At 37.6% G+C, this 26120-nt stretch overlaps 1 protein-coding gene across 4 annotated transcripts; it reads left to right on the forward strand.

Moving 5' to 3' along the window:
* Window positions 1-2544: 2544 nt before the first annotated feature.
* Window positions 2545-21806, forward strand: Smarce1 (SWI/SNF related BAF chromatin remodeling complex subunit E1). Of its 4 annotated transcripts, none has more exons than XM_071602931.1 (11): window positions 2545-2632; window positions 4616-4667; window positions 4845-4888; window positions 7928-8032; window positions 12754-12834; window positions 13861-13992; window positions 14271-14442; window positions 17628-17800; window positions 18600-18701; window positions 19332-19542; window positions 21516-21806. In XM_071602931.1, exons 2-11 carry the CDS (start codon window positions 4661-4663, stop codon window positions 21740-21742), a joined length of 1254 nt encoding a protein of 417 aa, XP_071459032.1. In that variant the 5' UTR covers window positions 2545-2632; window positions 4616-4660; the 3' UTR covers window positions 21743-21806. The 4 variants fall into 4 exon arrangements, with proteins under 4 accessions (XP_071459032.1, XP_027778332.1, XP_071459033.1 ...); XM_027922531.3 differs by having other exon boundaries at window positions 21534-21806; XM_071602932.1 differs by lacking the exon at window positions 7928-8032 and having other exon boundaries at window positions 2546-2632.
* The last annotated feature ends 4314 nt before the right edge of the window (window positions 21807-26120 follow it).

The following is a 26120-nucleotide window of genomic DNA, read 5'->3' on the forward strand; positions in this document are numbered from 1 at the left end:
CTTAAGGAACAGAGGAAGAACCAAAGAAGGAAAATGAGATAGTCATTCATTTATTTATTCCACAAATAACAAGCACCTTCCCATACTATGCACTGTTCAAAATTACAAAAGTTCCCATCCTCAGCCAGCTTTCATTCTGATAGGAAGCAAAAGACAACAGACTCAATAAATGTATAGATACTGTAGTATGTTTTGTGCTAAGTGCCAAAAAATAAAATAAAAAATGGTCCATGAATAAAGAGAGGTGTTGGGGAATGACTTGTGATTTTTAAGTAGGGGTTGTGGCTCAGCGGTAGAGTGCTTGCCTAGCACATGTGAGGCACTGGATTCAATCCCCAGCACCACATTAAAAAAATATATATATGGGCTGGGGTTGTGGCTCAGGGGTAGAGTGCTTGCTTCGCATTCATGAGGCACTGGGTTTAATCCTCAGCACAACATAAAAATAAAAAATAAAGATATTGTGTCCACCTAAAACTAAAAAATGATTTTAAAAAAACACTAAATAAAGGTATTATGTCCTTCTACAACTAAAAAAAAATATTTAAAAGACTTACTATAAAGGTAACCTTTTGAGTAAAAACCCTATGAGAGGAGCTAGGGGTGTAGCTAACCTGGAGAACATATGCTTAGCACATTTGAGGCTCTGGGTTCAAAACACACACACACACACACACACACAGTGTATCAAACAAACAATATTACTGCTCCACTCAGATCCCTTTTCAACATTTTTGTGCCACTCCAATCTACTACAGTGTGCTTTTCCTAGCATCCAATACTTGTGGCTTGTCTTCAGAGAACTTCCTAGAAGATGACACAGCATTAGCATCTCCTCAGCACTGGGCTTGCCCAGCTCCCCCCACTCCACCCGTTAACCCCATAACCCCAAAGAAGAAACCATGCTGGAGTTGCTGAGCAAGGTCAGAGTAAAAAGATATTGGATCCCTGCTGAGGCTTCCTGTATCCTACATTCACTCTTTACTTGTTTTTACATTTAAAAGGCAATTTCATGTTCATTATCTTTAGCACCACTCAAGCTACCTGTTATCATTTGATGATCTCTCATTCAGTATTTTCCTTCAATATGTGCTTCCATTTCATTAATCTTTATTCAGGGGGATAAAAAATATTGGTAGTGGAGGAACTGGGTAGAATATCACTTGTGGGGCTGGGGATGTGGCTCAAGCGGTAGCGCGCTCGCCTGGCATGCGTGCGGCCCGGGTTCGATCCTCAGCACCACATACAAAGATGTTGTGTCCGCTGAGAACTAAAAAAAATAAATATTAAAATTCTCAAAACAAAAAAAAAAAAAGAATATCACTTGTGGCTGTTTTTTTTTTTTTTTTTTCTTTCAGATTTCTAGAGATGCCCCGGCAGGTACAACAAGGATGGAGCCTAAGGGCAGCCCAAGAATTCCACCAGTCTCTCTAAATGTCAACACTGTTCTCAGGTAACTACAGGTCAAAGACCCCATCATCTGTTCATTCCCCCTCCAGTGGCCCACATCAGCCAGGTGTTTATATACTCCATATGGTAAAGTACAATATACCAAAGTATAAAAGTGCATATAGCCAAGTGCCACTGATTTAATGAAAAGAGCTGGAACAGGCCCAAAGGCTGCTTCAACACATATTTTATGAACATCTAATCATGAGTTAAATCGTTAGTAAGCACTGGCAATAAGAAGATGACCAGTGCACATGCCTGAACCTTTGCTTTCAAGTCTTCGTGATGTATTTGCGATGGCAAACACAGTCCGACACGAAAGCTATCAGATACAGGACTGCAATAATAGTTATGACTCAGGAGCCTCGGGGAGCCCAAAGGAAGAATTATTGGGGGAAAGTTCCAGAAGACAGCATAAGAAACCCTGGAGCCAAACAAAGTGGGGACCTTAGTCCTTGAGAGGGAGCTGAATGCACCAAGGACACTCAACCTGGAGCGAGGGGATGGACGTTTCTGGGCCTTGGCTGGGAAATCTGGAGCAATTACATTCTAAAAGCGATTAGGAAACTGCAAAACTCCGTGTTGCTTTTCGCCAAGGCTATAACCTGGCCGTTAAGGCAGGACGCCCTGAGAGCCGCCAGTGGGGACCCAAACGCGGGACCCGAATCCTCAGCGCCTCCCTCCTCGGCTTACTAAACTACAGTGTGGACCGGGACTCAGAGACCAGAGCAACGGGAAAGCACGGCGGTGAGGAAGCCGCGCTCCCAGGCAGAGCCCCGCGCAGAAGCTGGGCCTCGGAGCCCACCACCCGGGCCCTGGTGCACCTCCGCCGCCACCCCCACGCCGCGGCCGCCCCCGCCGCCCGGGGCTGCGAACCAGCGCCCAGCGGGCGGTCGGGCCACCCCGCCCTCTTCGCCGTGACGAATCGGCTCCGGGCTGGGACACTATCCAAACTCGAGGAGTTCTGAGGAAGCTGTGTGGACTGAAAAAAATCCTTGACTATACCAAGCATCACCGCATCGTGATCAGAGGGTTATTTTCCTAAAGAGAGCCGGGCGCGGCCCGGAGAGAAATCGAACGGAGTGTTGAAAGTGCGAGCGCGGAAGCTCCGGCGCGAGGGGCGGGGCGAGTGCGGGACAAAGGGAAGCGAAGCCGGAGCTGCGGGCGCTTTTTCGGCCCGCGGGTGAGTGTTTCCAAGTGGGCCCGACCCGGTCGGGAGGGTGGCAAGCCGCGGTGTCCCCGCTTGGCTGGACCCCGAGTTCCCGCGGGTTGCTGGGGTGCAGGTCTGGCCGTGGGGCCGGAGCTGGGGGCCGTGCGGCCTCCTTGCGGCCTAGCGGCGCGAGGGTCGGGAGGAAGTCCCTCCGCCGCCCCTCCTCCCAAGCAAGATTTGTCCCCTCCGCTAGTCCCCCGAAATGGATCTAAGCGCCTGTGCACACCCCCCTTTTACGGGAGTTGCCAGTACAGTGGATCCTCCACGACAAACTTAGGAAGCGACCTCAGAGGAAGCCTTTGGAACGAGGCAAGCCGGTGGTCCGCACCCCCAAGAAAGTGGTGCCCCTTTTTGTTCGGGTAGAGACCTGAGGACTCACTGTGTGGCTTGGAGAGAGGAGCGAAGGCTCTGAAACCGTGTGGCCTGGGTTTGAAATCCAGCTCTGGCACTTCCTGGCCATATGGCTCTGGACAAGTTACTTGAAACTCTGAGAACTCCCCTTTTCATCTGTAAAATGGGGGCAGCAGTCTATTCTTGTTGTGACTGGGTGAGCAAGATCATGTAATAACCTGTTCTGTATAAGGTAACTATTCAACAACTAGAGAATCTGTTTTATGCCAGGTACCAGGTAATACCCAATGTAGACAAGTGTACAGGCCCACTCTTTGCATTCTAAAAAAGGAAAGCAATCATTTAATAGTATTAACAGTGAAGTGTAATGCACAGGGAGCTTGTGGCAATTTTTGTCTGAGCTCCCCACAGCAAGGTCTACTGCATGTTGACAGCTTCCCTATTGTGACCAAGGAGGAGAACCGCATGAGAGTAAAAGGCTTCTGCCTATTCTTTAAGAAAAGAGGGAGAGACCCAGGACGGACCATTGAGAAAATAAACTATTCCCACACCAGGACTCTTATTCCTGGTAGTCAGGAGTTTTCTTAAAATGCAAAATGGAAGCAGAAAATTGTTTTATTTTATATAATGTTGGATGAAAGTACTTCAGTAGTCAGAAATGTACTTGCCTTTCTAAAAATGAATTTCTCTCTCTTTACACCTTACTGTTTGTGATGTATATTGATTTAAGGAATAAATTCACATGTGTCTGTTCATGTGATGAGCTCTTAACACTTCGACAAGTTTTATTAAGAACAGAGCAAGTTATTGGGAAATACAGTAATGAATTAGATGATCCCTGTTCCCTAGTAATACCCAATCTAGCCAGATTGACAGATGTTTGGTGTGTTTTTTTAAGTTATAAGAAACAGTATCATAGACCTTTGTAGTAGATAGGAATACAGATGAGGGAGTAATTAATTCTGCCCAGGTAATTTGTCAAGAAATTGCCATTGAAGAGATAATTTTGAAAGGGGCTGTGAAGGATAAGAGTTCTCAGGTAGACTCTCAAAATTTATTCCCAGCACTTTTGGAACTACTTACCAATAGAAGGAAAGGAGAAGTTCATCATCATACCCAGTTTCCCTTTATACTGCCTGCAGGAATAAAATGCTCCTCTATTTCAACAGAAGTTCTCATCCCAAAAGCAAGGTAACTGATCAGGGAGCTGTCAGTATCTGGTAGGCCTTGTTGGGGTCACCCTGATAATACATCACATTCTATTGTCATTATTTTTTTTATCAGTCTAAGTAAACGTTTACATGGCATCAGCAAAATGTTTTCCATACAAGATGTGGCTTGGTATCATAAGCAAAACCCTAAAAATACATTTCTAATATTATTCTAAATATCCCGGTAACTTAGTCATTTAATTCTGATCATCCAAATGACCTACAAGAAGTAGTTAAAATATGCAAAAGACTTGATTACTAGCAGATAATAGTGAAGTGATTTTACTCAGAAATACCAATTAAACTACCCTATTCTTTAGGAAAACATTCTCTTATGCTTGCTGAGTTTTGATTCTCTTTTTTTTTCCTTTTTTTTTCTTTTTTTTTATTTTAGTGTCTCAGATTCATTCTTAAGGAACTGAGAACTTAATCTTCCAAAATGTCAAGTAAGTTTCAATTTTTATATTTATCAATCTATGTTAATAAGAGACTAATGCCCTAGCAAATGGGAATTCCAAAATACTCTCATTTTTTTTTTCTTCAAAACAGGACCATTGGTAGTTTTGTTGCATAGTATTATATCTCAGTTGTTTACAAGAAGTTATTTATTTTCTTTCAAACAGAAAGACCATCTTATGCCCCACCTCCCACCCCAGCTCCTGCAACAGTAAGTTTTAATTTTCTTGTTAATGTAATAGCCAAGTCTGGCCTTGATACAAAAACCCAGATGTCTTCCAGTGACAGTCACTCAATCATCACAGCCACAGGATGAAAAATTCAGCTAAAAAACAGCACTTCCTACTAAATAAAATAACTTTGCATCTTAACTTGAACCAACCCCAACATTTAAAAAAAAAAAAAAAAACTTTGAAATTCCAATCAAACTCCTATGCTCTTTTTTTTTTTTTTTTAATTGGAACTAAATGACAAGTTTAACACTTCTTTTCTCGTCAATCTTCGCTATTAAGAGTCTTTTAAGTTGATATTGAGTGAATGCTCATTCTGGCATTATTTATTTTTTTAAACCTAACCTTCAAATGGTTACATTTTTCTCTCTTGTCTATATATAAAATTTTCATATTAAATCAAACAGTAAAACTTCTAGGTCTATAACTACACTAATTGTAATTCTTTATTTTCAAGCTGTTCAAGTAAGGATTTCATTATCTGTGGGTCAGATCTTGCTGCTGAATTCTCCATAAATTATGTTTTATTGGTTTCTGAATTGATAATGTTTCACAGTGTCTAAATAATAGTTGTGAACTGCTTTTTGTATCCAGCAAACTGACCCGGCTTGATCAGCATGTAAAATAATTGTCCAGCCCACAAAACTGATTTAACAGTAACTGTTCAGGCCTTGCTGAAATGGCTTCCTTGTTGGTTTTTTGCGGGGTTTTTTTTTGTTGTTGTTGTTTTGTTTTTTAAAAAACACTGTTAACATGACCATATCCTACAAAATCAGTTCTTTAATAGCCGCCAGATTTTCCTTCCATACCCCCCCACCACCTAAATTTCAGGCTAGTGTACTTTTTACTACTAATTAGGTCCTTGTATAATTTTTTTTCTCCACTAGATAACTAGTCATATTTACTAATCCTCAGATATACGTTTTAGTTACGTTTATCAACAGTTTGTTTTTCTTTAGTAAGATGCTTTTAAAAAGAGAAACTGTATCATATTTTCTCAGTTCTATTTATATAATATGCAGTCTCTAAAGTTAGTTCCAGTAGACCTGAAAGTCCTGTTTGGTTCATTTTCTTTCTTAAATCAAAGAACATTTCTTACCACTATCTCCATGACACTCTCCTAGTGGCTATACAGGTGGAGTTGAACAATGGAGATTCTGACCTCAAAGAGCTAACCATGTACTTCAGCTTTGGAAATGGTATAATTATGTTTTAGTTTCAATTTTTTTAGTTCCCTTATTTTTCTTACATTATTGCCTCCTAATGTTAAACAGTGATTCTCATTGTATATGCAACCTCTGAAGGTGTCATTTTGATGTAAATACTGCCTCCAACAATGTATAATTATCTTGAGAACAAACTTGATATTTTTGAGATTAAAATGTTTCAAAAACCAAGTACCCCTTCTGACTTCTCATATGTAGAAAGGGTTTTTTTTTTCCTTTGCCTTTCTTTAGTCATATTTCTGTATCATAATTTCACATTAACACATAAAATATAGAAGACTAGAGATTAAAACATCCAACAGAATGGATATTAAATGAATTATTTTCCTTCTTTTCTTTTTTTATTTTTTTTGGTTCCATTACTTCTACCACCACCATCACCACCACCACCTCCACCACCACCACCACTACCACCTTCACCACCACTACTACCACTCAAATATACCACTCCAAGTAATATACACTTCTTTTGTGCGTTTGATACTTCATCTGTGTTTTGCCTACTTAAATATGTCTAATTTGCGTCTTTATATAGGCTAGAAATTGATCAGCTCTCTTTTCTCCTAAAAAGTATCAAATGTACTATCTGCTTGAATGTCTATTAGACACTAAGGATATGTATAGTGGCATGTTTTAGAAAATTGTGTTTGTTATGTAACAACTAAAGCTTAGTTGGGATGTCTTAAATGTATTTTACATTATACAATTCAGGAGTGATACTGTTAATTGCATGTAAAAATGAAATTAATGTCACTTTTTTGATTGAGTTTCATTAGGAAAAAACCCTACTTTAGTCCTCTCCTTGCTATATTCTTTTTATGCATTATGCCTTAATTTTCATGAACATTGGATGTCATGGTATTAATTAATTTGTGATTATATCAACACAAAAGTCACAAAACCCAAGAATCCTGTTACAGCGAGCAGTTGTGTTTTGAAAGGGTGAGAGCTTTCAGAAAAATAGATGAAAAAAAGAAAGTTCACGTCTGTCAACTAGAAAAGTAGTTCTCATTAACACTAAATGCAGAAATTGTTAATAATTGACCTATGGAAGATGGATCAAAGAAGAGATGGAAGAGAAAGCCCTAAAAAGAATCATTGGGTTAAAGATCAGATAGTACCCCAGAATGAAATCCATGCATTTCTTACAAGTCTTTGTTTTGAAGTCATGTATGTGACATCCATTGAATCCAACATATGTTCTTTTCTATTGACAACTCCTGGCTTCCTGGTTTGAGTCTCTTCTCATTTCTCACATTATATAAAATAATTCAAAATTGTCTTGAAAAGCAGATCCATTTCTTGTTTTTATTTGTTTTTAGTAGATGAATACATTGGTTGGCATCCACATAACTGTCAAGTAAATTGTGTTTTGTTTTGCATGTAGTGTTTTCAGATTTCTAGGTTATCACACTTCAAGCCTTCCTATTTGAGACATGATATATATTGCTAAATTGCTTTATGGTACTATTGACTATAAAATAATCCTGAATGTTTGAAACACATCAGTGTATTGCTTACCTCAGAAAGCAAGCCACACATTCACATTCTCACAAACACCCCCCGGCCCCTGCCAAAAGAAAGAAAAAAGCAATAGCAACACGTACAACTGGTTTCTCAATGAAAGAAAATTTTAATTTCCTCAATAAAAGAAAAAGAACATTTACAACACATCATTGCTTGTTTAAATTCAGGTTGCTTTTGCATGCCATATGCAGATCATTTTTCATTTCTGTGTTTTCCTCGTTTGAGCTCATTTCTCATTCGTGTTTTTGTCTCATTTGTTTCCATCAGCAAATGCCCAGCACACCAGGGTTTGTGGGATACAATCCATACAGTCATCTCGCCTACAACAACTACAGGCTGGGAGGGAACCCGGGCACCAACAGCCGGGTCACGGTAGGAGAATCAACTATTACAGCCTCCAGCAAACCACTGGAATTGACCAGAAATGCCTCCAGAGTTAGGTCCTTCTATAAGCACAGCCACTTAAAAAAACTTTAATTTGGCTTTTCAACTATTTAAACATTATTTAAACAGTTTTACACTGGGGGAAAAAATAGTGAGATCTGGATGGATATGTATATGGAAGAAAAGAAAAATCCATTCTGTTTGGTGGTCAGTAAGGATAAAACCTTGGGCACTTAATGCTTATACTATTGGAGACAAACTGAGAATTTCCTATGGTTAAAATACCCTTTTGGAGATGAAGAGTTTTTTCCATTTTTCTAAGGTAATTGGCATTAGTCTCAAGAACTTTGTTTCTTACTAAGTGCTAGTCTTTCACACCTGGTATTTTCAGGGCTGGAAAGCTTTTGGCTGGCCTTGCCCATAAGAACTGCTACACATGATAATTTGTCTTTTGGATTTAATTGTCAGCCTTCTAATTGAGACTCATTTCTCTACAGTTGAAAAGAAAAAAGACCTTTTAGTATCACTCCAAAAAATTTGCAAAATAGAAGTTGAATGAAATTGAAGTATCAAACTAAATATGTACAGTTAGGTGTATATTTCTAATCAATAGTACAGGGATGTGATTTCTAAAACTTAGGATGTTTATTTAAGTGGTCAACCTAAGATAATCAAATATATTTCAAAGTTTGAAATTGGTAGTAAATTACAGTAAATCCAAAAGTCAAATACTTATATACACTGGAATCTCTGGTGTTGATGAGAATATATACAATGCAAAATGGCTGTAAATTTTTAATACTTGGTTTTTATTTGCTGTATTCATAAGTAATAAATAAATGCCTTCAAATTAATGTAACTACCCTCTCACCCTGTAGTCAAACTATAGCTGAAAGCTTGTAACTATCAAACTATATGTCTATCTTGGTAAGCACATTGCTTATCTTGATAGGTTTTGTTTGTCTAAATTTTTCATTGTTTTTACATAATTTGTACTTCATAAGCATATCAAGTTTTATGTGCCATGTGTATTTCATGGTATCTGAAAAGAATTCTGACAAAGTGTGTTTATGTATGCATTTCACAATGCATACAATTTTTATGTGCATCAGTACATGTTTTCCCCTGGCCTAAATGTATGGTTTCACAAGTATAATGGATGATAGGGAACATTTTAATTTAAACACTGAATGGAGTCAATTTTGGATTATTCATGTTAATGCAGAAATTTATTCATGGGCAATAAATAGTAGAATGATTATGTTTAATAGCTCTATACAGTCAGCTCTTGATTATCTATGTTAATGGAATAGGCATAGAAACTAAAATACTAGAATGGCTTTTTTGGTTTGTGTATGTAAACATTTTATTCTTAACTTGGATGTAGCTGTTGGGGTTCTTTGTTGATAAAGTGGGGTCTTTCAGTGGAGACGGAGTAGGAAAAGAGAAGTGCAGTCCCTGTGTGTGGGCCCAGGTCATTCATTCATTTCTCCCCGTTACTTCCTGGCAAACACAAGAATCCAACATTCAGAATGTACACTAGCTTCAGAGTAGGGTAGTATAAGAGAGTTGTTGAACATTGAAGCTTGGTGTTTTGGCTCTGTTCTTTGTGTTGTTGTCTTTTTAGTACCAGATTGAAGGGTAGTCAAATCAAACTGTTGTGTGAAGGAAATAAAACAGGAGGTTTTACACTACCGTTTTTTTATATCTCTGAAGTGTATTAGGAGTTGACAGCTCTGATTTTGACCATTATAAAAACGTTTTAATTTTAAGATGGCCCTAGTTACCCACATTCAGTTCTCCTGTTTAGTAATTTGTCTAGAAATTACCTTAGTGATTTGAAGGACTGATTGTGTGAGGCCCTGAGAAGGAGCTTTCCTGAAGGTCACACGGAAATTCATATTTCCTTCAAGACTCCAGAACACTTGGATAGTTTCCAGTGAACACTTTACATGGCAAGTTGACATCTTTTGGAGTGCTTAGAATAGCTTTGAGTTGCAATTCACTTCTAGTTAGTTTTTCATTCAGATAATGATTTGCATTTTCTTAAATACAGATGTGCATACAAACAGATTGAGACAAAACATTAGCGATATCCTATTTTCTTCACTTTAATAGGAAATCTATACTCTTAAATAAATCTTATCAGAGAAACAGCTAAGAATTGGGAAAGAAACAATAACAAAGAACTCTGGATAGCTAGGATAAATTTCACAAAATCGTGAACCATGCTCCTTACATTTCCTAGGACTTTACTCGTGTAAGCACATCTTTTAACACTCATAGGCACTTGTCTGCCTGCCCCAACTCATTACAAATTAGAAGCAGAAAATTGGAAAGAGAGGGTTGCTGGTAAAGATAACAAAAGAAAATCAAAAAAAGGAAGCTCAAGCACTCTAAAAGCCACCCATTGGGCCATTTAGTAAGGGAGCCGACTATAGTTTTTCATACCTCAGAAGGTGACAGCAAAGCAGTGACTCTTTCTAATTGTCTGTTATCTAGAAAAGTTAAAGTATGTTCAGTGCAAACTGGTTTTTTTGTTGGTTGGTTGGTTTGGTTTTTCTTGTTGTTGTTTTTTAAGAGTAAAGAAATGTTTAAGACATGTCTGGGATGTTAAATAAATTGAGGGTGGGTGGTGGTATAATTCTTTAAGATCCCAAAACCAATTGGAATTTAACTTTGTTATTTTGGATTATTTTTATTGTTGTTATATTTGTTGTTGGTTTTTTTCATTTTGCGTTTATAAATTGACAGGTCAGTGTAATGAAAATATGACTTCAAGATGTAGATAATTGGTGTACCTTTCTTTGGAAGAAAAAGAGAAATAAATCCATTAATGTTATAAAATGTGATTCTTAAAAAAATTCCAAAGAGCAAATGTACTTTGTTTTCAAAATGTTTTGATTCATACTTAAAGTTTGAAAATATAAGCATTTTAGAATTCTTTACCTCTTTAATTTCTAAAAAATTAGGGGCACAATTTTATTTATAACTCACTTTATGGGTTTCTGAAGGTTTGTGTGTGGGATATGAGTTGAAAATTTTTTTAACAATGTATAAAGAAGCAGATTTGATGGACTCTTCCTCTGAGCCCATGATCTAAGGTTAGCCTCCTAGGATTTTTCTCCCTTAAAAGAACTCCTGTAAACCTTGATTAAGATCTCCCCTTATTTGCTGCTCATACCACCACTGGTGACTACTCCCGTGGCTCATCTCCATTGCCCACTGCTGGCTAAAAAGAGGGTCTGTTTGAATGGGCACCAGCATGGGCATGCCAGTAAGAATGCTCGGAAGGAAGAGCAGAAAGAGAGGAGATACTGCTTCAAGGATGAAATGCTTTCTTACAACTTCATAGGTAAAGAAGGAAGAGTTACTTAAAAGTATATGAGGACAGAAGGGAGACCCTAGTGTCAGAAAAGGAAGCATTTCTTGCTTACATTGGAAAAGGGCATAAGCATGCCCAGTCCCTAAGCCCTTGAACAAAAAAACAAGGTTATGATTTATCACTGTAGCAACAGAAGGGTAAGAGAACAAATACTCTCATTTTCTTATAAAAATTTGAAAATTAAGTCAGGACTTTTTTCCCCAAGCCTGGCAGGGAGAATTAATATCATTTGGCCATGATTTTTATTGTTCTGAGTCCTTAATCAAATGCAGTTGTGTATGTATGTATGTTAAGAAAAGATTTAGAAGTTCAGAAACAGGAGTTCTTGGAGTGGCTGGCTTTACCTGGGACATCTACCAGAAGCCATAGTGTCTCCTGCCTAGATCTCAGCTCATGGAACCTATCACTCATCTGTCTCATTCTTTTATTTCTTCTCTCACACACTTTCTTCTTTCCTTTTGAAACTGTTTTCCAGTGTCTCCTCCCCTTCCTTTTCTTCTGTTCCCTTTTCCTATATATGCCATCTTTTCCTCTTATGTCTCTTACACAACACCAAAAATTCTTAATAGAATGGACCTTCTTCATGTAAGACCTCAAAAATGACAATCGGGCCCAGTATCTGCTGGGGCTCTGTTCCTGGAAACTTATTTGCTCCTCCCTGTGATTAGGATGGAGGACAGAGAAAGATGGGACTTTAGTTCATACTTCTTGAAAACCACTGGATAATAGACATAGCCTTTGAGAGAAATGAAATCTTTGTGTGCTGAAAGAGATAAGAAAGTTTGCAGAGTGTTTGTTGTTTTTTAACCCGAGAGGCAGTTTTTGTATTGTGTTTTGTGTGAGGGTGTGTTCCTGATGTAGTATCAATAGATGCAAGGTCTCCTGTAGGCAATGTGAGTGTGGTAAGTGATGAAGGTTCAGATTCTGCTGCAGATAATCAAGTGTTGACTGTATGCATAATGACAGTTGAGCAAAGTAAATGGGTGCCAGGTAATGTTCTAAATGTGATTTGTTTGCTATATAACCATATATTTTCAATGTATGGATTATTATGTAATATTTTGTTCTTACAGCCAGGTTGTCAAAGCAGTGGCAATAAACTGCCAAGTAAAACATTACAATTGCATGCTTAAAGCCATTTTCTTTTGATGTGAACATTTCTGAATTTGCAGTGATAGCTATTTTCCGTGGAGAAAATATAAGAATCTTGTATCCATGGACGAGTAGAAGAAAGGCGCATTAGAATTTTTTTAAGGGACTCTCTTTTCAGGTTGCCGGTGAACTTCTTGCAGTTGAGTAATGAATGTATTTAACTCTTTTGTAGGCATCCTCTGGTATTACGATTCCAAAACCCCCAAAGCCACCAGATAAGCCGCTGATGCCCTACATGAGGTACAGCAGAAAGGTAGGCACCTAGAACTGGGAAGGAGTGTGGACCACCACCTCTGCTTCTCAGCCATCCATGCAGCTTCAGCGTGGCCTAGTCTGTTTTTCTCTGCATATTCAGGGGAAGCATAAAAAATGTAGTTTTTAAAGAGCTTTGTTCTGATTTCAGAATTTCAGAAGTAAAATCCAGCAAGAGGAGCATAATTAAATAAGACAGAATGTTTTGTAGCCATGAATGTAATGTGTTTTGAAGAATATTAAATGACATGAAAAAAATGTTAAGTAAAAAAAGTAATACAAGATTATTTGTATTATTTTTGTAAAAATCATTAAAACTACATGTTAGTTTGAGGGAGGGAACCTAGAAAACAATGGTTACCTCTGAGCAATAAGCTGATGGTAATTTTTATTTTCTATGTATTTCCTTGAATTTTCCAAATTTTTTGGTGATAAGCCTTATTACACTTAAAAATATGGCTAATATCTTTTTTAAAGGTATGGCATTTTAACAGACCTTTAGAAATGTTTTAATTTTTGGTCATAATAATTGTATATGTATTTGACAATATGATCATGTATTATAGTTTGCATTGTATTATGCAGATTAACAACTTTCTTGCTAAATTCACGTGAATTTTTAGAGACATCAGTTAGCTTATTGAGTTAACTCATCTTAAGTGCCTGTAGTGATTGGAGGTCTTCTTGATATATCAAATTAAAGTACTTAGGAATGAAGTGACATGGTGTCTGAGATCTACCTTAAAGTAATCTTACAGAACCAAGCACTATGGCATGTGCCTATGGTCCCAGCTACTCTAGAGACTGAGACAGTAGTTAAGGCCAGCCGTGACAATGTAGCAGTCTCAAAAGTAAATAAATAATAATTCATCAGGTTGGAGTAGGCCAACGAGGACATAGAAATACAATGCTACCTTTGATTTTTTTTTAATGTTTAAAAGTTTCTATATTAGAAAATATTTTTAAATGTTTAAATGTCCATATGTTTAGGCATCTATATTGAAATTCCATCTGTTTCCTTTTTAAGGTCTGGGACCAAGTAAAGGCTTCCAACCCTGACCTAAAGTTGTGGGAGATTGGCAAGATTATTGGTGGCATGTGGCGAGATCTCACTGATGAAGAAAAACAAGAATATTTAAACGAATACGAAGCAGAAAAGGTAGGAGCCCGCTGTGGTGGGACGGATACAGTATAAAGTGCATCATCCTTGGCTCGTTATTTATAAAAGAAACGTAAGACTGGCTCAGAAACCCGAGGCTGCACTGTGGCTGCCTGCCTGGGCCCAGGCACATTTCTCTAGACCTTAGATTCCTTATCTGTAAAAAGAAGGTGACTTTAACACCTTGCCTACATGATGTCTTAAGATATTCAAATGAGATAATACACACTATAACCAGCAAAATGTTAATTATAAACTGAAAAACCTTTGAATTTCAGATAGAGTACAATGAATCTATGAAGGCCTATCATAATTCCCCTGCATACCTTGCTTACATCAATGCAAAAAGTCGTGCAGAAGCTGCATTAGAGGAAGAGAGTCGACAGAGACAGTCTCGCATGGAGAAAGGAGAACCTTACATGAGCATTCAGCCTGCTGAAGATCCTGATGGTAAGGGGAGAAAGTACAATTTTGTTTATGCTTTCTCTGAATTAATGTATGTTTTAATAATGTTTTTATTTTTTATCTTAAATGAAAAAGCAGTACTTAAGTGCCATTTCAATATCTTGATTATTTTGATTAAGATTTTTGTGTCAATTTCCCACAAGAAAAAGAAATATCCTTTCAGAACAGAAGATAGTAAAAACTATACTTACTGTTTATCAAAGTCTTTGTACTCAGAACTCATGGAAGGCATTTGAGTCACAACTAGGAATTTGCCTTCACTACTTTTAAAAAGCTAAAAAGAAACTGTGGCATATATACACAATAGAATATTACTCAGCATTAAAAGAGAATAAAATCACGACATTTGCAGATAAATGGATGGAGCTGGAGAATATCATGCTAAGTAAGCCAATCCCAAAAAAACCAAAGGCCAAATGTTTTCTCTGATATGTGGATGCTGGTCCATAATTGGGGCTAGGGGTGGGGTGGGGCATGGGAGGAATGGAGGAACTTTAGATAGGGCAAAAGGGAGGGAGGGGAAGGAAGCGGGTATGGGGGTAGGAAAGATGGTGGAATGAGATGGACATCATTACCCTAGGTACATATATGAAGACACGAATGGTATGAATCTACTTTGTGTACAACTAGAGACATGAAAAATTGTGCTCTATATGTGTACTATGAATTGAAATGCATTCTGCTGTCATGTACAACAAATTAGAATAAATTAAAAAATTTTTTTGAAAAGCTAAATGCCTTCTAGTTATACCCAGCTTTCTTTTTGATTCCTTGAATTTGCTGAATCAAAGATTCTTAAGAGAGAAAATTAATGAGTGGGTAGGAACATTATGAAATCTTGCTAGTAAATTCTGCAGTCCAACAAGAATTTACTAATACAAGTCATAAGGACCACTTGTGAGGACACACAGATTGTATATGTTCACACAAATGGCAGAGCTTTCTAATTGGGGTTCCATGAATAGTGTGCAGGTGTGCAGATTGCTCTCTGGGTTCTTTGTAGTCAAGCAGGGTCAGAAGCTACAAGGACCCCCAGAGACCGCCACCACAGATTAGAAGCACTCCTGTCCACTACCTAGCATGCTGTACTGAATACTGTGTTTTCTCTGTGTACACTATGATGTGGAAGAGGTTAGAAACTCCAACTATAAGCCACAAAAACATCAAGAAAATAAAATCCCATTTTAAGGTACAGTAACAGAGGGGAAGTTTGTAAAGAAGACACCAACAAGGGCAGTTTAAAGACATGAACAATATACTTATAAAGAGAAAACCAAAAATGAGATTTTTAAAAGAATGGACTGGGATATTGACAAAATGTTATAAATACACATAGTAAAATATAGAGAATAGAATATGGAATACAAATAATACCGATGTTAAGCAGTATCAGTAGCGCCAAAGGCACTAACATATGCAAATTTTAATTAAGGTGGGATGGTTAATGTAAGAAAAGTACATAGAATTGAAAAATAAAAGCTCAGGTCTACAAATAATTGGGAAGAAGAGGATCTGCACAAGAGAAACACGGGCTAACAACATAGAAGCTGTAAGCAGAAGATAAAGCTTTCCTTAAGTGAAAGATAACAGCATGACTTGAGAAAGTCTTGCCTTCTGCCTGTTGTGTTTTTAAGTTTAAGAGAGGCTCCTAAGCCAACTAATAGGAAAGGGTACAATAAATAAGGTGCCAATGTAAGAATGACTGTAGACCTTAAACCTCATCCCTCAGGACTTGGGAGGCAGAAATAGACATACAACCAAGAGACAGGTGGCACCTGCTGACATCAGTAGCAAAGGACCAGAAAAAGGTTCACAAGACATATGCCGTGCTCCACACAAAACACTGAAGGCTTTTTAAAATGACACTTGAAAGACAATCACATGTAGCACACTGTAGGCCTCTGTGGCAGAGTTTCCTAAAACATGGTCCCACCCCCCACCCCCGACTCTGGTAGTATACTAAGAAGTTAGGTGCTAGAGAGCAAATTTGTTTTTATGTGTTTTGCTTAAGGGAAAGCTTGGTATTTTTTAGATGAGTTAATTTAAAGGAAAGTAGATAATAGTACAGGTTGTTACCAGCTATGTGAAAAACTGTTGATGATAAAGCAAAAGCCAAGATTAAGAAAGCACTGTTGTAGTTATTAAAAGTAAGCATATAGTGCTGGGGTTAAGTGCTCTCCTAGCACGTGCAAGGCGCTGGGTTCGATCCTCAGCACCATATAAAAATAAATAAATAAAGGTATTGTGTCCAATTACAACTAAAATATATTAAAAAAAAGCATATAAGCCAGACCTGTGTAGTACATCAGTGCACGTTGACAACAGCTGTGTGCATGTGTAAATTGACAAAAATTAGAAGTAATTTGGGAATTGAATATTTTTTTTCCTAAAGTTACCTATGCCTTCGTGGTGTTTTGTTGTGATGGTGGTGGTGGTGGTGGTAGTGATAGTGCTGGGGACTGAACCCAGGGATGCTCTACTACTGAGCTATATCCCCACCCATTTTATTTATTTATTTATTTATTTTTGAGACAGGGTCTTCCTGAGTTGCTAAGGCTGGCCTCATACTTGTGATCTTCCTGCCTCAGCTTCCTGAGTCGCTGGAATTGCAGTTGTGCACCACCACCCGCAGCCTTTGTGACTTTTTGATCTAATAAAATGAAAATGCTATCTATGAGAATGCTAGAGAGGATTTTTCTCTGTAGTAATAAGTTGATTTTTACAAATGATCATTTTCATCAATTGTAAAGAGCTACAGCAACAAAGACTACACAGTTCATATGTTGTTTACCAATATATATGCTGCCACTGTAGCTCAGTGGTAGAGCACTTGCCTACTGAGAGATATTGACATTCGAATTTCAGTTACTGCCATGGGGTGCAGCCTTCTTGTTGATACTGAAGCCTAAAGAGATATGGTTATATCTCATTTTTGTTTCATCCAAACCCTTCTCAGACTTCATCACTTAACAACTTTATGAGAAAAACCTTAGCCACAAAACACATTCTGTCTTCTATGTGGTTTTCACCAAGTGTCCGATACTGCTCTTGTCATGCTGGTCAGGCCAATGAGAGAGCACCACAGTTCCTCAATGTTAAATGTTAACATTGCTACACTCCTGGTTATGGTTACTGGCTACCTCATTTCTGGAACATCTTTTTCATTCCAGATTATGATGATGGCTTTTCAATGAAGCATACAGCCACTGCCCGTTTCCAGAGAAACCACCGCCTCATCAGTGAAATCCTTAGTGAGAGTGTGGTACCAGACGTCCGGTCAGTTGTCACAACAGCTAGAATGCAGGTCCTCAAGCGACAGGTCCAGTCCTTAATGGTTCATCAGGTACATCACAAACATTTGTTAAATAAATTGCTGCAAATCCCAGGTGACATGATTCTTATGCCATGCATACATAAACTGTGAAATGTTTCATTCTAACCTGTTGTGATTTGGGAAAGATGGTTACGGGAGTGAACCATTTCCAGAGGTTTATTAAGTTTGTCATTAAAAACTAATAGAGACAGTACACACCTGTAATACCAGTTACTTGGGAGGCAAGTTTGAGGACAGCCTGGACAAAATTTTAAAATAAAAGATAAAATTAAGGGGCTGGGGTTGTACCTCAGTGGTAGAGCACTTGCAATAAATAAATAAAGATATTGTGTCCATGTTCAACTAAGAATTTTTTTTTTAAAAAGTTAAAATTAAAGGACTGAGGATTTAACTCAGTGGTAGAGTGTCCTGGGTTCAATCCCCAGGACTGGTAGAAGGGGAAAAAAAACAAGTAGTAACAAAACCTTGTAATTGAAAGTATTTCTATTAAGAAATACATGTGCACTTGAGAATTTTAGACAACCTTTCCACATTTGTTGCTTTACTGAATACTTTTCCAAAAAACTCCTGAGGCCTGAAATAGTGTTCTTTAACATTTACTTTATTAATCACAGTCCTCTCTCTATACTTAATTTTATATTTTTAAAATTATAGCTAGATTCATGTTGTAGAATTTAAAATGTAAAATGTTATTTGTCACAGAAATTGAAAGAGTGATCATTAAAAAATGAGGTGTGTTTTCTGTGTTTGATATTTGCTTCAGAGAAAATAAGTAAGTAATCATAAAACCTGGTTACATGTCTTACAGCGAAAACTAGAAGCTGAACTTCTTCAAATAGAGGAACGGCACCAGGAAAAGAAGAGGAAATTCCTGGAAAGTACAGATTCATTTAACAATGAACTTAAAAGGGTATCCATTTGATGTGTTAACTATACTTTCATCACTGTTCCTGATACTTTCTTTTTCCTTGTTCTTTTTTCCAAAACTGTTTTTATTTAATATTGTTCACTTTGAAACAGAGTTAATGTCACTATACATATAAGACCTGTAATATCTTTTATTTATGAAATTATTGCCATTTTCTGGAAAATTGCAATAAATTTGAGATATCATATAGTATATATGCACATATTAGGTCCATAGATGTTGGAGTCCTAATATTTTAAACTTCTATGCAGTCATGAATTATTTTCACTTTATTGGAATTATTCATGCAGTTTTCGTTTTGTATTAGAAAAGTAAATCTTGTGTTTGGGAGTCTGAAATATAAATTAGAAACCTTATGAATAATTCTGTCACAGTATTGCCTCTCCCCCTGTAGTACTTGATGATACGGGACTGCACAAACAACTTCTTTATGTTTATGCAAAAGAGTTTCAGGGAAGACTGAGAAGCATGTTTTTTTCCTCCTGTATACATATATTTATTTCATAGGCAAGAAAACCTACTTTTGAAGCAATTTATCTGGTTCAAAGGTTATAAGAAGAAAACATTACTAAAGGAGTTTTTTGGTTTTTTTTTTTTTTTTCTGACTACTAGTTGTGCGGTCTGAAGGTTGAAGTGGATATGGAAAAGATTGCAGCTGAAATTGCACAGGCTGAGGAACAGGCCCGAAAAAGGCAGGAGGAAAGGGAGAAGGAGGCAGCAGAGCAAGCCGAGCGCAGTCAGAGCAGCATCACTCCCGAGGAAGAGCAAGCGGCAAACAAAGCCGAGGAGAAGAAGGATGACGAGAGCATTCCAATGGAGACAGGTAAGCACCAGACACCGCGGGAATCGCCAGGGCCTTTTACAGCTATCTGTAATTTTGATTTTTCTTTCTAAATGCTCTTAGACATCATTCTTGTCTCTTGAGTAATTCTCTATGTGACCTACCCAGTTCTTTCCAAATCCTAACTTTATGGTAGACCCACTGAAAAAGTTGGTATCGCCATGGAACACCAGTGACATATTGTCGGCAGTCTTGCCATCTGAGGTGTTTGACATTGTACTCAGATGTGCTGTTTTTTAACTTGAGATTATGAAGTAGACCAGTATGATGGTTAAGGACCCTGGTCCAGGAGTCACACAGATTGGGGACTAGAACTAGAACCTCAACTGTGGATAGTTTTTTAGTTTGTTTCCTCATTTGAAATTATCCTAGTACTGCTTCTGTGAACACATTCTGGTACTAGATTTAACATGGTGTTAACACTCAGCATTTTGACTTTTATCACTCATATTAATTATTCAAGGTGTGATCATTGTTAAGATTGTGTCCTAGGATAGTGTCAGGCAAAGTAAAACTTATAGGCCAAATCCTGCCACACTTTTTTTGTAAAAAGTTTTATTAAAACACAGCCACACCGGTTTGTGTATATATTGTATGTGACTGCTTTGAGGCTACAGCAGTATGGTTGAGTAGTTGCAGCAAAGACTACCTGGCCCACAAAGCCTAAAATATTTACCATCTAGCCCTTTACATAAAAAGATCATTGACCCCATCCTAGAAGAACTTACTTCTAGGTAAACTGATTTTCCTGGGGAATAAAACATCCTGCAAGTTAGAAAATTACATGTAGGACTTGTATAAAGAACTGATTAACTGATTGCTTGAAATTTCCAGATCACCTCACTTTCTGGCACTATTTTCACCTACTTAGTGCACCATGTAAATAGAACTAAGCTGAGAGTAGTTATAGGAATACAGCCAGAGGCTTCTTCAACCATCATTGCCAGAAGTAGCGGGGACAGTAGTTATACTTGTACTCAAATGACAACCATCTGAAAAGTATTTAATGGAATATAAATATCTTCACCAGACATTTCTACAAAATATAATTCAGTAGATGAATATTTCACACGGATTTTAAGTTTTATCTTCTTAGCCTCATTTCTGTTGTTTTATAAACATGTTTTTTATCTTAAATTTGAAGCATGAGCACGTTTGTGGTTAAATTAAGAGCTTGGGAATCAGGGTATGGGTCTTTGCTCATTTTGCAACTAGACATTACTCAGTCAGAGGTTTTGTCATCTGTGAATGGGGCCTTTCTTATTCTTAAGGCCTGTGGGTCTTTACTCAGATTCTATCCTTATAGCTTAAGAAAAAGAAATGAAGAAAATGAAGACTGCAAGCAAAACCCTCATGCTCTTAATTTCTTATAGGAAACAGCCCAGTGTGACATTTAACAAAGTATCTAAAATATAAATTTGATATTATTTCCACATCTGCCCTCTCACTTAATCCAAAAGCCACAGAACAGCACTGTTCAATAGTAATATACTGTAAGTCACATGACATTTTAAATTTCATACTAGTGACATTTTTTTAAAAATTAGGCAAAATAATTGACATTAATTTGATGATATTGTATTTAACCCAATATATCTTAAATAGTATTTCAACATGTAATCAACATTTTTAAAATTATCAACTTTTTACATTCTTTTTTTCACACAATAAGTCTGAAATCCAACATGTATTTTATTCTTAGAGCACATCTCAATTCAAAAGCTAAATTTTCATCTAAAGTATTTAATCTGTGCTTAGATTTTTATAGAACCTACTGCTAAAGAAGTAGATTTTCACACCCCAGATTATGCCACACATACTTAAAAGCTCCTCACTGACACTGGCTCATTTCAGGTACTCACTAGCCACAGGTGGCTAATGGCTACCATATTGGACAGCACAGCTCCATGCTGTCCATGTCCATGTAGAGCAGATATTTATCTTCAAACTGACAGTGTCACGTGTGATTACAGAGGAGACACACCTCGAAGAAACAGCGGAGAGCCAACAAAATGGTGAAGAAGGCACGTCCACTCCAGAGGACAAAGAGAGTGGGCAGGAGGGGGTGGACAGCATGGCGGAGGAGGGGACCAGTGATAGTAACACTGGCTCAGAGAGCAACAGTGCAACAGTGGAAGAGCCACCAACAGATCCCATGCCGGAAGATGAGAAGAAAGAATAATTGTTGCCTTGTTTTATGTGTCCTAAATACTTTTTTAAATGAAAAAAATGTTTTTTGGTTTTAATGGTGTTATGTGGTCTGTGTATTAATTTTTTTCTTGTCTGTTTCATACCACCAAAGGCTTTTTGGACCATGAGTGTCATGAGCCCAGTGGCACAGTCAGTCACCTTTCTTAACATTGTAAAGATGGCTTTTTTCTTTGGATCTTGTTGCTAGCCCTCATCTGCCAAAAGCCTCAGAATTTAAATTAATTGAGAAAACACCCACCTCTTTTAGAGAGTTATCCTTTGATGCTGCAGAATCTCCTCTTACAAATGCCTTCCTCCAGCTCACTTGGGTGCTTACCAAAGCCATAGCTTTAAACCTTCCCAGTCCCTATCAACAGCTTCCTGAAAGTCCCCTCTCTTGTGTATATGTGCACAGAGTACATTCTTGAGAACACAATCATGAGTGTGTGTATATTTTTTCACTTGCCCTTTTTATTTTAAATCAGTGTCAGATATCAAGAGTTGTGTTAAAGGCTACAGTGTTGCCTACAACCAACTATCCTTGGATCGTACTGATCCAGAGTAGTCTCCACAGTTACAGTAGTTCCTGGCTTATGACGTAGTCATTAAAATGAACATAGCACATTTTTGTTATCTATACTGCTTTTTTGTTCTGGTTAATATTGGGTGCATTCTGGTAAATTCATCCTTTGTACTGGGGGAAAAAACACTTTTTTACCAAGTTTTCCAAAGACAGAATAGATCACAAAGTTAAGGAATGGAATGTTCTTGTAATAGACTAGATAACTTCATAATGATTAGCCCATTCCAGAAGAAAAACAGCTGGGAATTAAGTTCATCCACATGAAATTGTTTTACAATAAACAAAACATTCAAAACCTCAAGGCTCAGGATCCCATAGATCAGAGCCTACCTCCCTTTTTGATAAACTTAGTAAAGTCTTGGAGACTAGAAGAAAGATAGTTTGTCACACGTATGCTTCCAAAAAACTAGAATAGATTTTTACTGAATAGTGGTATATCTGATGGTATATGTTTCTTAAAGGTCCAAATGTAATAAAAAAAATGAAAAAAATGGTCTCAGTGTTTTTAATGCCCTAAATATTTGTATGCAAGACAAGGATACAGTTTTGTCTCAATAGTGCAATGACAGTATGGAGGGGCCACTCGGTCATTTGAATTTACATACTCAGGGCCCTTGTCTGTAAATGCTGCAGTTATTAAGTTAATTTGCACAATACAATTGTGAAAATAAGTTTCCTTCCATGATAGTTAGGTCACATGCATTTATCTTGAGTAAGAATGCATTTATGACATTTAAATTTAAATTATCTTTGAAAAAAGCACGGGGCTGGGGATATAGCTCAGTTGGTAGAGTGCTTGCCTCACATGCACAAGGCCCTGGGTTCAATCCCCAGCACCACAAAAAAAAAAAAAAAAAAGGAAAAAGAAAAATAACATGGGTGTGCTTTGGGGGCAAGAATTCTGTACTGGAATGTCCTCGTTTATGATGAATTCACTTGCTCTGAACCCACAACACCATTAGTGACTGTAACTCCACATCATGCTTAGTCTCTTGAGAGGGAGCCTGATTTTGGGTGCAAATATCCTTTGATGTCTATTCTAGATAATATGTGGTAACTTTTTCCTGGTTCCTTGTGAGTGAGAGAAACTGATAAATGAGTCCATTTCTAGGTGTTGGGCATTGCAGGAGAACTCAAACCGATCTCAAATTGTACAGCCTCCTCTGATATGGTGCAGAGAAGTTGTTAAATAATAGAGGTGGAAAACAGTGCAAGAGCAAGGTGTCAGATTATTTATCCAAGTCTCTTGAGAGGATGGAAGTGCTTCCTTTGCTGAGCTGGAGATGGGTGGCACTGGGAAAACATCTGCCTGGCCTAGGCCTGTCCTCTCCAGGCAGTTCTGGCAACTGGCTGAAAGGTGAATTAGGTGGAATTTGACAGTTTTTAACCTCAGGGGGCACAGAGTAACTTTTCTTCTTTGTTAAGGTGATATGTACAGACACGGATATTTCTTAGTTTTGAGAATGTGAGATATAACATTAATTTTTCATCCTCATAGACATTGGGAAAATAGTTTAAAACTCTGAGCCTGTTTCAACTAACATAGATTGAACTACTTTCTATTTCAGTGCCTTTTCTGCTCCATATAGCCATGATTTTTAATGCATTTATCTTGAGTAAAAATGCACAAAATTTGAGGGCTTGAGTTATATTAATTTTTTTTAAAGAGAGAATTTTTTAATATTTATCTTTTAGCTATTGGCGGACACAACATCTTTTGTTTGTATGTGGTGCTGAGGATTGAACCCGGGCCGCACGCATGCCAGGCGAGTGCGCTACCGCTTGAGTCACATCCCCAGCCCCAAGTTATATTAATTTTTAACAACAAATAGGGTTCCATGTCTCCCCAGTTTTCTCACTAGAATGCCAAATTCTCTTAACTCCCCACCTGTCAATAAGCATGTCTTTCTTAGCTGGGCGCCATGGCACATACTTGTAATCAAAGTAACTCAGAAGGTTGAGTCAGGAGGATCAAGTTCAAAACCAATGAATGACAAAAGCCAGTGACAAAGTGTTTAGAGACCCTGTCCCTAAATAAAATACAAAATAGGGCTGGGGATGTGGCTCAGTGATTGAGTGGACTTGAGTTCAATCCCAGTACAAAAAAAAAAAAAAATACATAAGCATGTCTTTTTTAAATGACTCCTACAGTACATGATAAATATGTCAAGTCATGCACAGCATACAGATATTTCTATCAACAGAGGACCACATATAAGATAGTGGTCTCATAAGATTGTAATGGAGCTGAAAATTGCCTGTTGGTAAGAATTTTTACTGTGTCTTTCCTATGTTTAGATACACAAATGCTTACCTTGGTGTTACAAGTGTTAAAATTGCCTACAGTGTTTATTTAATGCAGTAACATGCTGTACATGATTGTCACTAAGAGCAGTAGGCTATAGCCTAGGTGTGTGGTGGGCCATACCATCTAATTGTGTATGAGTACACTCACTATGCCATTTGCATGACAACAAAATCACCTAAAGATGCATTCCTCAGAATATCCCCATTGTTAAGTGACACATGACTCTATAGATGTTTAAGAGATTTGGAAGAAATAAATAGATGCTATCTTATTTTAACATGGTAATGTGAATGTCAAATGGAAAAGATACAATAGGTTGACTTATTTTTTTATTTATTTATTTTTGTATTGGGGATTCAACTCAGGGGCTCTCGACCACTGAGCCACATCCCCAGCCCTTTTTCATATTTTATTTAAAGACGGGGTCTCACTGATTTGCTTAGCACCTTGCTTTTGCAGGGCCTGGCTTTGAACTCATGATTCTCTTGCCTCAGCCTCCCAGGCCACTGTGATTACAGGCGTGCTCCCCCATGTCTGACATAAATTGACTCTTTTAAAAAAGGAATCTGAGGTCATGTATATTTATTGAAGTTTAACTAGATGTGTCCAAATTTTTAGTTTTGATCTTCTACAGTTAGATTCTAGTGTTGGATGTTAGATGGCGCTGACAGTACAAAACTCCTATCGCCTGCAGTTAAGCTTAAGCTTTAGTTTTTCGTGTGAACAAGCAATAAAGCTGAGATTACTTTGTTAAATCATTTCAGAAATAGTTCCCCTGCCCCAAGCACTACTACACACAGTCTCCTCACTTAGTTTCAGCTAGTGTGTATTTTGTATTTCACCGCTGGGCAAAACTTACTGGAAGAACTACAGTTGACTTCTTAATGATTTGCACATTAGAGGGTTTAATGCCTTTACAAATGATAGATAAACTGTGCAGTAACATGCTAAAAGGAACTCAGAGCCTTTTTAGAAGAAATTGTGCTGAATTATAATTTGACTTACTATGATGATATCTCTTTGATCATTATGGTAGGGAAAACACTTGAGTAGAAAGTAATGCCCAAGAGTTATTAGAAATCATAAAACTGCTTATAAATATCTATTAGCTTGAACCACAGGAAATGGCCAATGTAGGTGTTTAATCTAAAAAATGACAGTTTCACCTGCTTCAGCCTAATAATAATATTGCATTTTTTACTCCGAATGTAAGCTCTTACTTGTAGCTTTCTGAGTGTGAAATGATGGTGATTTACCAGACTGGCCTATACTTCTCTAATAGCCTTACTAAATGTTGTTAAACAAAACCCTGATGAAAATGCAAGTCTCTCTCCAGTATTTAATAGCCAGGTTTCTAAAATAGACTGAGGTAAACATATAGTTAAACTATCTGACTTACATTCACATTGTCTTAACCAAAATAGGGGGGTTTTTATTCGGATTCGGGAATAAAAATTGTTATGTGGGGAGGGGAAATTC

The sequence above is a fragment of the Marmota flaviventris genome, chromosome 17 (assembly GCF_047511675.1).
Source record: "Marmota flaviventris isolate mMarFla1 chromosome 17, mMarFla1.hap1, whole genome shotgun sequence".
Lineage (NCBI taxonomy): Eukaryota > Metazoa > Chordata > Mammalia > Rodentia > Sciuridae > Marmota > Marmota flaviventris.